This window comes from Protomyctophum bolini (assembly GCF_963924005.1).
Source record: "Protomyctophum bolini genome assembly, chromosome: 1".
Classification (NCBI taxonomy): Eukaryota; Metazoa; Chordata; class Actinopteri; order Myctophiformes; family Myctophidae; genus Protomyctophum; species Protomyctophum bolini.
The window spans coordinates 40596016-40609211 of NC_137862.1; the positions used below are offsets into that span (position 1 = coordinate 40596016).

A 13196-nucleotide genomic window follows, 5' to 3' on the forward strand; every position below is an offset into this window, starting at 1 on the left:
CTCACTTACCAGGTAAAATATGCAAGAGCCAGGAGCATGTCTGACTGTTGGGATAGTTGCTGGGATACCCTGGACTCAGAATCACTCCTGATGATGAAGTCCGCTCCTCATTGGCTGGGCACTGGGCTGGAGTGGACAGTAAAGGGAGACAAAAGCCACGACACCATGACTTATTTGGTTTTCACTTATCCGTTCGTTCCCTCTTTGTCCTTTGTCTCTACTTTGTTGTAGTGTTGCCGCTTCCGTCCTTTCTGCTTACCATCTGTCTTTTTCCGTTCATCCAATTAGTTATTGTCCTTGGGACATTTTGCAGAGCAAATTTAACACACTAAACTCAGAGAATACAAGCGGCAGCTAATTTAATTCATTCAGTACACCATGGGACAACTGAACCATGCTCTCATTCTTAGGACATTGTGTGGAAGCCAGCAACCACGGGGAGCAGTGGAGAGACTGCCTTCACTGCCTAGTCCAAAATGCTGCTGCGCGCCGTCTCACAGGCACAAAAAGTGGGACCATATTTCCCCAGAAAAGAAAACAGGGGCGACTGTGCTTTTGCTGTGGCTGCCCCTAGGCTTTGGAATGGCCTTCTCCTTCACATTAGGGGATTCCACGGTTTTTAAGTCCTTTTTAACTTTATTACTGCCACTAGGTGCACACCTAAGGAATGCCACCCGTCCGCTCTAACTCTACTATCCTTGTTTCCTTTCCGGGTTTTGTTGTGAGCACATTGATCACATTGATCAGACCCCTTAGCTATCATTACTCAGCGATGCGATACAAACTCACAAATGATTTACAGCGCTCAAACCTTTTGAGATACAGCGCTTTGAAATGGAGGCTCAATGGAGCTGGATTTAAAAATCCCATAGCTTGTGGGGACGGAGGCTCTCCATACTAACCGGAGCGATGGTAAAAGGTAAATTGACAGTCCCCGCTTTCATATATGGAGTATACGGTTGTCTACGAACATGCGCATAGTTAGCACCTTTAGGTACCAATAGCCTAGCTACATTCATAAAGGTAGATAGCAGCAAAAATGTTAAGGCTTAATTTCATCACCCTTATACATTTGTACAAAAAATGTAGCTGCAAGCAGCGATAATAGGCACTTTGAACAGGCATAACTCATAACTCATGCCTCGTCCGTCTGTCTGTCTGTCTGTCTTAAAAAATACTTTTTTATTTCTAGGATAAAAGAAAACCGAGATCCACATGCTTTGATTTATTGTATTTCTAGCCACAGTAGCACTAGCACCTACACATCTCTCTCCATTAAGCAGACCATGCACCAGGCACCTCCACCCCACCCCATTAAAACAACAATAGCCGCCCACGTATCCCGCCCACCCTGGAGAGAGACGTTAACAGACTGATCAGGATATTATAATCCCCTCAGAGACTGAAATATATACTCCTGTAGGAAGGTCCCGGACAGGAGTCAACCCACAGAGCCTAGTCCTTCCATGCACTAGATTAATATACCTCCCAGTCCCGGCAGAGAAGTTCCGGAGCAACGGATTGTGTGCAGTTTTTCCCTAGTGGGTCTGATCGAGGGTAGCCACTGGGACGTAAGTCGGGACTTGATCGCCCCAGCTGGGTCACCTGAGTGAGGGGTATAATTTTGCGAGACCCGAAACCCTGATGACCTACTGAGGATACGTCCCAGGTGCATCCTTGCAGTTTTTTGGTTTTTTGAACTACCGTTTCATCCTTAATACTGTATATATTTTCAGAGAACTTAGTGTAAAATAATAAGTATATAAATAATATGGAATTGCAGTGAACAGACAAATATTATAAATATTATTTCTAATATAGAGCGTATGTGTGTGACATTATCATACCCGGTTGTTATGCGGGAATGCCTACTGACTGGCAAAAAACCTTGACAGGCCATGCACCCAAACAGAAAAGTCCTGTCTTATTGCATTGAACTACATTAAATGACGTTAAACTAGGGGTGTAACGATAATAACTGTATCGACATTTTTAATTAAAAAAAGTAAACAGCAAATATCGTATCGTTGGACTTTGTATCGTATCGTTTTGCAATGGAAGAATCGGTATCGAATCGTTACCAATACTAAGTAGATGTGCATTGTATTTAGTAAAAAAAAAAGGTCATGACATATGAAAGCAGGGAATCATAGCTATACAAATTGAAATATTGGTTGTTCAGTTTGACCCACCAGTTTTGTAGATATGGCTTATATAGAGTAATGTCTTGCAGAAAACAGAGAGTTGAGAAAACAGGTTCACTTCTGTGGACATTATACCTAGCTACTGCTACATGCATTTATTTCATATTTACAGCTCTGATATTTATTTCAGACATGCTCTAGTTATGTAACGAGTCATGCTATTAACTCATTTTGGATAAAATATAAATACATTCAGTTTTTCTCCTCTGGTGAAAAGCTGAAGATTGCATGATGGCCCCCCATGCAGTGTCCCGGGACCCATTACATTGAAAACATATTTAACGGTACATCACTGTGCTTGCGCATACATACCCTCTATTTATCTGTTCATTACAATTCCATAGACCTCACCAAGTGAAAATATGCAAAAAACGTACTTAAGGACAAAAGTAAATTATTGTGATTGTGACCCTGATCTTCCTTTCATCTCTCTGTTAATGCTTCCTCTGTGTTCCTAACCTGATGCAGAGCTGTCTTTTAAAACCTTCAGCAACAGATGCACATGCAGTAAAGGCCACAAGTAGGGATGTCCCGATCACGTTTTAACCCTGATCCGTTTCCGATCATTTGATTTTAGGTATCGATTTTTCCCTATCCGATATTTATATTATTGATATGACACTTACGCGATATCACAATAGTACAATATCCAAAATCACAGACAATATCCAATCTAATCTAACATCATGATATGGATATAATGTTGATACTAGGGATGTCTCTATCACGTTTTATTTTTGCTCCCGATCCGATCATTTGGAAATTATTTCCGATCACGTGAGGATTTACAAATCGGACAAATTCCATGTAAATGGAATGTAAAAGGGACAAGGACTGGCAGATATGGATATCTTTAAATACTGTATGGGCATAATAGAGCATACTATCATTATATATTTTGAGTTGATGAGCGGTGGGATTGTCTATTTTTGGTACCTTTTGCAAAGTTTAAAATACAGTAGGAAATCAATGTATGGGGAGAAAAAAGATGACATATGGAGATACATGGTTTCTGCCTGACAGCGTCAATATGTTTCACCATTTGTGTTCCTTTTAAAGTAGGCTACTTTGATACCCACAATGATTTTGTCCTATAGTTACCAATCCCCATCGTCACCTTATAAGCTGACATTATGTTAAGGCCTTGCAGGGTAGATAGACACCAGAGCCATTCTCTCTTTGTGACGGCTGCTTACATAATGAGAAGACACACAAAGGGAGCATAAGATCTAAGACCAACTTATAATGTGTGTCCTCTGGAGACCTCTCTTTAGACTGTCGGCTCCATTTTCTCCTGGTTTACAAAGGAAAAGATATAGGCTGTTTAATTCCTCATCTCTGACAGTGGTGAGATTGAATGTCTTTAAGGCTCGAGCTTAAAAGAAAAGTAGTTCAAGCACACAGCAGCACAAGACACCACCACACTTAACAGATGTATAATTTAACTCAGAAACATCAGGACCCACAACTAGCACTTCTAAACCACTTATACCTAGCCGGGCACTCCCATGGGTCTATACTTGGTGCCCTCCTTTTGTCCATCTACACCAAATCTCTGCCAAAATAGCCGATCTACAGTACAAGCTATAAGCTCACGGCAAGTCACATTGTGGTGCATTGTGAGCTGGTAGATTGGCTATTTCCATCCACCTAACCATACTTCAACTTCACACAAAGGGAGCCGAGCTAAGTTGTCTGGGACGGCACTTCAAATGTGTGTCCCGCAGAGACCTCTCTTTAGTCTGTGGGCACCATTTTCTCCTGGTTTACAATGGAAAAGAATATACTGTTGCATACATCTCTGAAATTGAACGTCTTTAAGGCTCAAAAAGGCAAATCAATAAATACAAAAAATAAAACGTGTATATATATATATATATATATATATATATATATATATATTATTTTTTTTTAACACAGCAGCACAACAAAACATGTCAAACTTCATTCCAATAGTCTCAGAAACACCAGGAGCTACAAATAGCACTTCTTATAAGTGCAAGTTAAAAGGTATACTATTTTAATTCATTCAGTCTAGCAAGAGAACCACAGCTTCTCCTCAGGGTGAGAATCCTAAGCCCTCTGAGCGCTGTGCCTGCCAGCATGACAAACAGCTGTGCTACTGATCCTCCAGATTGAAAAGCATCTCTGGCATTAGATGTAGAAATCATGAAGAATAATGTGTCAAGTCCAGAAGAGTGTCTAGCCAAACGTTTCTTTCAACTTCAGCACACCAAACTAACACACTCGTTTTTTTGTTTGGTTTTTTGGGGGTCTTTTCATCCCAGAGTGACAAATTGCCCATTTCAGTGATTTACTGTTGTCTTTAAATATGCGTTTTGGGTTATAGCCTATTTCTTCTTTAATTCAACAAGAACAAGAAAATAAATGTAAAAACAAAACAACATATTTCACTTGCTTTAAAACATGAAAGATAGATCATCCATCTCGTTTATTATTGAAATAATCTTTTATGGTAGTAATTACAAGACTAATAGTATTTCACTTGGCCCTTCAAGACGAACATTTGACAAGCAATGGTAATTCCACTATCATAATTAGTATTTATAATCACACACACACACACACACACACACACACACACACACACACACACACACACACACACACACACACACACACACACACACACACACACACACACACACACACACACACACACACTTTGCTGTGTTTGTACTGTAGATCTGTACTTATTTTACTTAAATTAGCACGAGACCGTGTCTGATTTTCCCAGACATACGATTGGTTTAGCATTCATGAAATCTAACTGTGGCGGCTTTGTTGATGTTGTTATCTATTATAAATTAAGAGCCAAAGTTCTGGTCCATCATGTTTTATCAAGGCTGGATTATGGTGTAAAATATTCAAAATAAGCTGAATGAAGATGGTAAACATTTCTAATACTAAAATGTTTGCTTTTGGCTTATCAAGCATAGCGGCCCATGATGTCATGTTTAAACAATCAAGATAAGAGGCGATCAAAGAAAGAAATCTAATCGCTCATGCTGGCACAAACACGTTGGTCTGAAAGTGCCATGTCAACCAGCGCTGCCCGGGTAAACAATTACGCTTTTAAAATGACGGTAGTTAACCTGTCAACCTGCCGAAAGTAAAACAGGTCAATTGCCTTCCCGTCTGTTAGAAAAGTACTGTATTTGAAGGCCCTAGTAAAATATACCGGTTCTGTTCAGAATTTATCGTCGTCTTTCCTCAACATAATAGATAATGCTCGATAGTGGACTCGATAAGAAGACCTTATCGATCAGGCTCGATAAACCCTATCGCTAAGAAGACCTTATCGATCTGGCTCGATAAGCCTTATCGATTAGGTGCTCATTATCAATACAAGAAAATAACAAGCTCCATCCCTACAAATGAATGGTAAAATCACTTTAGGGAACCATGTAGAAGGAGGGGGATCTGTGAATTGATACAGGGAGATGGTGTGACAGTTTGATCTTACCTTGACAACTTGGAGGTGGAGCTTCAAAAAGCAAATGGGAGTTCAGTTTACAGGTGAGCTCAGCCTTTCCAGCGAGGGAATACCCAGGGAAACATCGATACTTCACAATATCTCCTGGCAGACAAGAAAAACAACAAAAAAGAGTTGTTACAGTAGACATTTAGCTGAAATGTTATTGTATTTGACTAAACTTACAATGGAACTTATCCAGATTGGAATCCGATTGTTTACTGTCAAGTCTGAACAGCAAAACACTGATTTTTGCTAACCACATTTATTGGTTTCACGATTCAAACGAATTATGTGTCTCGACACTTTTAGTGCTTTTTCATTAGCATGTTATGCCGAGAAAACAGCAGAAGACACAGAACTTTGTGGCAGGTTATCTTGCCCAGCGTTACCAGGGCTATTGCTTATTGTTTGTCTTGGTAGGTAGCAACATCTCTGTCACTCTCTTGTCTCCCAAATCCATCTCATCCCTCTCTGTATCACTTTCTCACAGTCACACTCCCTTCTCTCTGTCTGAATTTGCGCTGATTAAGTGTCTATATTTGGGCATAACCTGGGCACACAAACAGATCGAACCATAGACATCTTGATTTGTATATATATATTTGCACGCGCATGCACGCACACACTTGTTATTAATAGCAGTATATACACATTTTAAAGTATTCTTTTTTTTACCTATCTGGAAGTCCTCATCTTCAAAAATAATTTCAGCATTTTCCACTGGAGCGGGAGGAGGGCATTTCTTCAGGCGGTATGCTGGGGAGAGCAGTGAAAAATCATTACAAGGGCAAGTGGAATTCGGCAGAAGAAAAACCAGGACACACAAATGATTTTGCTGTTTACAATAAGACAACTGATTGTGTCTGGATAGCACAGTCGGTTGAGCTCTAAAATACAAAAAACATAATCCTACTCAGTCTGTGTCTCATAGGAGGGCTGTGGGCAGTTCAGAAACCCGTCCACCAGTGACATCATCGTTTTAAACAAGATTAAAAACAAAAATATATATATATATATTTAGATTTATATTATCATGAGAACGATGGCTTCCATTATCGTATTGCAACTTTTCAGGAATAGAAAGCCTGCAGTTTCTATTAGCTTCGAATCCCCATCGATGATGTCACTGGTGCGACGGGTTTCTGAACTACCCACAGCCCTCCCATGAGACACAGACTGAGTAGAAAATAATTGTGGTATTTTATCATGAACATTATACCAATTATATGAAGGCAGGTTGAAAAGTGGTCCTTTAACACTTTTAGTGCTGGCGGGCTGTGGGCTGCACACCCAATCAATGCTGAACGTTTCTATGGACTTTTGAACTTTTTTAGGGGCCCACAGCGAGGGGCCTCTTATAGCGAGAATCACACCGCATAAATCAAAAGAAAGCCTAACTTGTCCACTTCAATTTTAAAAAAAAATTATGATTCTACCATCTTCCATTCTGGAGATATTGACCTTTTTCTAACACCTGCTTTTGCCTGCATGCTGCTCGTGAAAAAAAACAACAGAGATATGGAGGCTTGAAGTTGACAGACATTGACAGACAGATATAAAAATGAACACAAATAATATCATATACATACTATACACTGAATGAAAGCCCTGAATGTCTACTTTTAGGAGGAAAACAAATACACATTGATCCCATGTACAGTTTGTCTAATTGTTTATTGAATGCAGCTTGCGGCCACCAGAGAGAACTTTAGAGAAAGCATGGACCTGAAGAACTATTATTCACAAAATAAGGCCTATAGCGACATGTACATACTATATACCGTATGAAACGGAAGACTCTCTGCTTTCATAAGAAAAATACTAATACTGTAATATTAATAAAAATCACACCCCTGTGAAGTGAGCAGTGCAATGTTGCACTGCTCAAGAATGAGCATATGGGACATTGGGACTGGAACATCTTGGGGCTACGTTACTACTGTTTTGTTTATTTTTTTATGAAGATTATGATGATGACTGATCAAGACCCCCGGCGGGCAGATGGAACGATGCGAAGACGCATTGTCATTATTTATCCATCTGTCGCTGTGTATCGTTCCAACTTGGCTCGCCGAGGTTGTTTTTGCTGCTGACTTGTAATGTCATAACAGCGGCGCGTGCGTCTTAGTTGTAAAGACATGATCATCATAACAAAATAACCGTGCCGTCACCCGGAGATGATGAAGGAAGGGAGACCAGACTTTAGATCCGTGCGGTGTCCATTATGGCAAGTGGCAACAAGTCCGAGCGAGCATGCTCCGAGAGAAACAGAGTCTACACAAAGACGCCTCCTCCCTCCCTCCCCTGAGACATGCCCCTGCATGTCTCAGGACATGCAGGGGCATGTCTCAGTGAGTGAGAAACAGCAAGCCTAGCTAGATACGATCGGATGTCATGAAATGTGATCTGGCTAAGGGCTAGCTAGTAGCTACGCTCGCAATGGGGGCCGCCATTGTGTGATAGTGAGCATTTGAGCCCCTCCTGTCCTGAGTTTTCAGGAAGGGAGGGGGGAGAGGCATCTTTTTCTTTTTTTTTGTGATCAGGTGATCGGAGTGTTGTGCTACCGTTCTGTGCTAGTAGATAAAGTGCTCGGGTGTGTAGAAAGGCGATTGAAAGTAATCAATAAAAACACACTGTAAACGTGAATCTCCCGTTCCCGCATTGAAGCGCTGGGAATGGAACCACGTAAATCTACCTTTACCGCACGGAAACGGTTAATAGGGTAAATGTAAAGGATTTCAAGGTCAGTGTTGATGTAATCTCTAGCAAAGAAGAGGTTACATATCTGGGCTGTATCCTGAACAATAAACTGACGGGTGAAGGCATGGCAACAAGAGCGATCAAAAGAGTAAATCAAAGAACAAGATTCTTGGGCAGAATCTCCTCCTTTGTTAACAATACGGCTCTCAGGACACTAGCTGGAGCCCTTATTCAGCCCTTATTTGAATATGCCTGCACCTCCTGGTTCGCCAACATCTCAATGTCACAAGAAAATAAGCTCCAGACCTCCCAAAACAAACTAATCAGACATTTGCTAGGCCTAGCGCCCATGGCCCAAGCAACTGAAAATGGGACTAGCATTTAAGATTGTTAATGCAGCTCTACCCTCCATTCCCTCAGTGCCCATTTACTTCACTAATTACCTCAAAAAGGTGAGCAACTCCCACAGCCATAATACTAGAGGGAGCGTAAATGATCTGGTGCCACCCATTTTCACAAATATTTAACAAATATGGGTAAATTCACCTTTCACAGCACTGCCACTCAAGTGTGGAATGCCCTACCCCCTTCCCTCAAAAGAAGCAGCTCATTGGTTTCCTTTAAAAAAGGGTCTGAAAATTCACCCGTCACTGTCATCAGGTCAAAGGGAGAGAAGGTGATTCATAATAATAATATCTGGGACTTATATAGCGCTTTTCTAATACCCAAAGACGCTTTACATGTGTAGGGGCCGGGGGGGGGGGGGGGGTCCTTTTGGACCAATGCTGTGCTTGACTGTACCCTGTATACTGTTTGCATCTTATTGTCTAATATAATTAACAATCAAAATGATCAATCACAAACCGACCAGAAGTCTAAAAAAACCATATAAAAAGACAAAATAAAACCAGTAAGATGCCCTGAAGGCGAGAAGCGAGGTTGAGGTAGCACTGAAACAACAGAGCTTCTTAATAATGCACAGTTAAGAAGCAGGAGTTAAACTATTAATCTGGTGTCCGTGAGGTCAGATGTAGAGTTGCTGGCCGGCTCCTTATATGCAGATCTAAGGGTTTGATAAGGTCAGATCAACATAATATGGAATTAATTCTGTATTGGCCATAATATGGGGCGTGTCTCACTAGTATGACGGACGTGAGATGCAGGTTTTCATAGTAAACTGCAACAGTATGGTCAGCAACAAGATAGTATCGGCTTGGCCTTCCAGTCCAATCTTTTAGCTATTAATTTGTGCACAAAGCTGCACAAATCACAATGCAGTGTTCTGTATAGCTGAGCCTCTGGCATCAACATGAGCCGTGCTCAGATGAACTGGACAAAACAACTTTGGCCTCTCTGTACAGCCAGCTGTGAGGCGAGAGCGCTGGGACCGTCACAAATGAAAATTGTAGCGATCATTGTCTACCTATAATGCACTAAGGTAGTAGCGAGGCATCATTTGCGTTTTAGCAATGTTTCACTTCTTTTGATGGAGGACAAGTGTCTGTCTGAAGCAGTCTCTAACCCTACAATGTTTTCTCAAATGGGAGTTTGGAATAATGGAAGGAAATCAGACTTCAACAGCAAATATTTAATTCATAACATTGATGTTTCACCCACCAAGGTCTTTTAAGGACGGGGAAAAAAATACGACCCTGGCCGGTAGAAACATTGATTTCTAAAACAGACGGACTCTACCTCAGCCCTCTGCTGTGCCTGCATCTGCTCTCTACTGAATAAAAGAGCAAAATAATACAATAGAAGTTTTTCAGAGGCAGCCACGCCAGTGCTAAGGTGATGTATTTGATGATAGATTGAATGTTACAGTATATGGCAGCAGCTTACTGTATATAGCTCCACCAGACTACCCAGTAAGGACAATAAAAAGGTCAGCCCACTTTAGTAGTTGTTAGGGTATTTGTCACTGTACATTTAAGGTATTTGTCATTCTACATTTAGGGTATTTGTCACTGTACATTTAGGGTATTTGTCACTGTACATTTTTGCACACATGTGAATTTCGACATGGACTGAGTAGAGTGCAAGTTCTTTGCGATCAATGTGTCTCCACTGCCAGTACTGAGCGAGAATAAGAATATTGGCTTAAACTACATATGGGGCACTGCGTGACTTTTCTTTAGGGTGCATGGTCTTAGGTGGACAGGACTGAAACATTGGCAGACTGAAACATTGCAGTCCCCCCCCATGACTTAACAATGTCCATTTTGTCCCGTTTAATTGAAAGTAATTAGCATAAAAATAAAATACAATTCTCATTCTTCTATCTCAGGGTCTGGGAGTTAAAATATCAGGGTCTGGGAGTTAAAATAGTACTAGGGGCACCCCCACATATTCCTTTCAATGAAAGTTGCTCACTCAGTGCATGCTCCCCCAGACATTATGTGGCAGTTTCTGACCAAGGCTAAGTATTTTTGTTTTCATGTCAAACGCAGGGAATCATAGCTTCAAATTGATATATTGGTTGCTCAGTTTTACCCACCAGTTTTGGAGATATGGCTTATAGAGTAATGTCATGCAGAAAACGGCGAGCTGAGAAAACAGGCTTGAAAGGTTCACTTCTGCTATCTGTGTGCGTTTGTGTTTGCGCACAGGTGGTGAAAAACAACCATGCTATTTTCGTGCTCATACCCACCCAGCCAGGCAGGCAGGCACCCACACACATAGCTCCGTAAGGGAGTGGTTGCACCACTCAAAAAGAGACACATATGGCCCTATCTTGAAAGTTGCTCACCCAGTGCATGCTCCCCCAGACATTTGGCCCCATCTTGGGCGCACGTTACCATTTATCCCTAAACTTATTTGCCCTATTTTACCATCTTGAAAAACATTTAAAAAAGGTTCAACTAGCCTCTTCTTGTAGATCGGCTATTTGAACTATTCCAAAATGTTTTTCAAAATAGTAAAGAATGGCAAGTTTTGGGATAAGGGGTAAGGCGTGGCACTTTTTTATTCAATAGAGTATAGAATTTGGTGTCAATAAAGCAGTCGCGCCAGGGTTTCACACTTTGGAAGTGTAATAGTGTCCTTTATTGCAATACCAGATTCCGCCACTAGTTCAGGTTTGCTTCAATAAATAAAAGAAAAAAAGGTCCTGGGGGCTTGTTCTATCCTCGCATCCCTCACTTGCGTCCTTGTCCTCGATTAGACGAGAGGACGGGGCAATAGATCAAGTTGGACTTGGACCCTCGGTCCTCGCTCCCTGAAGTGCTGATTTGTTGCTTAGATATGTCAGGTTGTGTTTAATTGGACGCTGTATTTCTCTAGGAGTTGAGCTGCTTGGCATGCGTTCTCCCATAGGTCCACCATGACGCACAACTACTGTAACTGCACAATTGTGTACATAAAGATCCTTCAAACCACTATTGAATTTGTGTATGTCACTTGCTCGGAATTTTTTTGATGAGGGTGCAATTTGTGAAAAAGGGGAATATAGGGGATAGAATAAAACATATTCATAATAATAAATACAAAAAATAGTCTGTAGGAATGAAAATTGGGATAGTAAAGGGATAGCATTATAGATGCTATACTTATACTACTAATACTACTACTATAGGGGTGCCCAAAAGGTAGATTGTGATCTACCAGTATAAATCACAAAGGCTCTGCAGGTACACAATGTAAAATTTTTTACATCTGCCACTTGTATTAAGGTGACTTGATTGACATAAAAATGGCCTTCCAGCTCAAACCCACAATGCAGTAAAGAAGCAGTGTTTGCTATATGCTCCTCACAAGACTCCATTGTCTTCCGGACGAGACAGGATATTTGGCCTTACAACCAAAATGTCCTCAGTGATATCTGGCTTTACAAACCGGATATCGTTGAGTTAGAAATATCTGCATCCCGGGTATGTTCGGGTCGCACACCACTGCATCGGGCTCTAATTTGCCTGGGGTGACCAGGGGGCTGATGTGATGTCACACCGACCTGGGGTGACCAGGGGGCTGATGTGATGTCACACCCACCTGGGGGCTTTCCTGGGGTGTGTGGTGGGAATTGCGACTTCATGACAGAGTGACGGGAATTGTGGGTTATGTGACAAAAACGCAAGATGTCATAGTTATCTGCGACCTACGGTCGCAATAATAACAATAATAATATATCTATCCATTTATCCATCTACAGTATCTATCCATCTACAGTATCCATCCATCCATCCACCCACACTATCTATCTATCTATCTATCTATAATGTAATGACATTATATGCATATACACACAAATCAAATTTTCCCTCAATCTCCCAAAAAAGCCCTTTTTGGAGCTACAGCCTTTTGCAGACACTGATTATATGAGTCTTCTTTACAAGGCTAAAGAAAAGGAAATAGTTTGGAAGATCTCCCCTGGGAAATCTGTAATTCATAACATCGACATTGCGATCAGGAGCCCCCCTCCCCCACTCCTTCCATTGTTTAAATTCCTATTTTATAGACCCTGTCTCTGTGTCTAGCTGTGTTTCTTCTTGTACTATTACTGTTGAGTTTATGGATTCAATGGCCCTGAAAATAGATTTTGTATGCCCACACTGATACTCGAACAATTGCCATGTGTCTTTGTATGGATTTACATTTCTATGCTTATTTCTATGCTTATGGCTACGTGTCTGTATATATATAAGCATCTGCCGATCTGTTTCTTAATGTCTGCATATTCGGGGGAACCGTGGCCTAGTGGTTAACTTAAGGCGCATACCATTGGGCTCTAATGCAGTCTGACATTGAGTCGCGGGTTCGATTCTGAAAGCCGACAGCCTTTCCTGCGTGTCACTCCC

At 41.2% G+C, this 13196-nt stretch overlaps 1 protein-coding gene across 1 annotated transcript in view; it reads right to left on the reverse strand.

Moving 5' to 3' along the window:
- The window catches only part of LOC308315110 (CUB and sushi domain-containing protein 1-like), a 694698-nt gene that overhangs the window by 66247 nt on the left and 615255 nt on the right, over nucleotides 1-13196 (reverse strand). Inside the window, exons 47-49 of the mRNA XM_080762946.1 lie at nucleotides 6379-6459; nucleotides 5692-5805; nucleotides 10-126 (exon numbers count right to left, since the gene is read on the reverse strand). Of these exons, the coding sequence (XP_080619072.1) occupies nucleotides 10-126; nucleotides 5692-5805; nucleotides 6379-6459 (312 nt within the window). The remainder of the gene's footprint in view (nucleotides 1-9; nucleotides 127-5691; nucleotides 5806-6378; nucleotides 6460-13196) is intronic.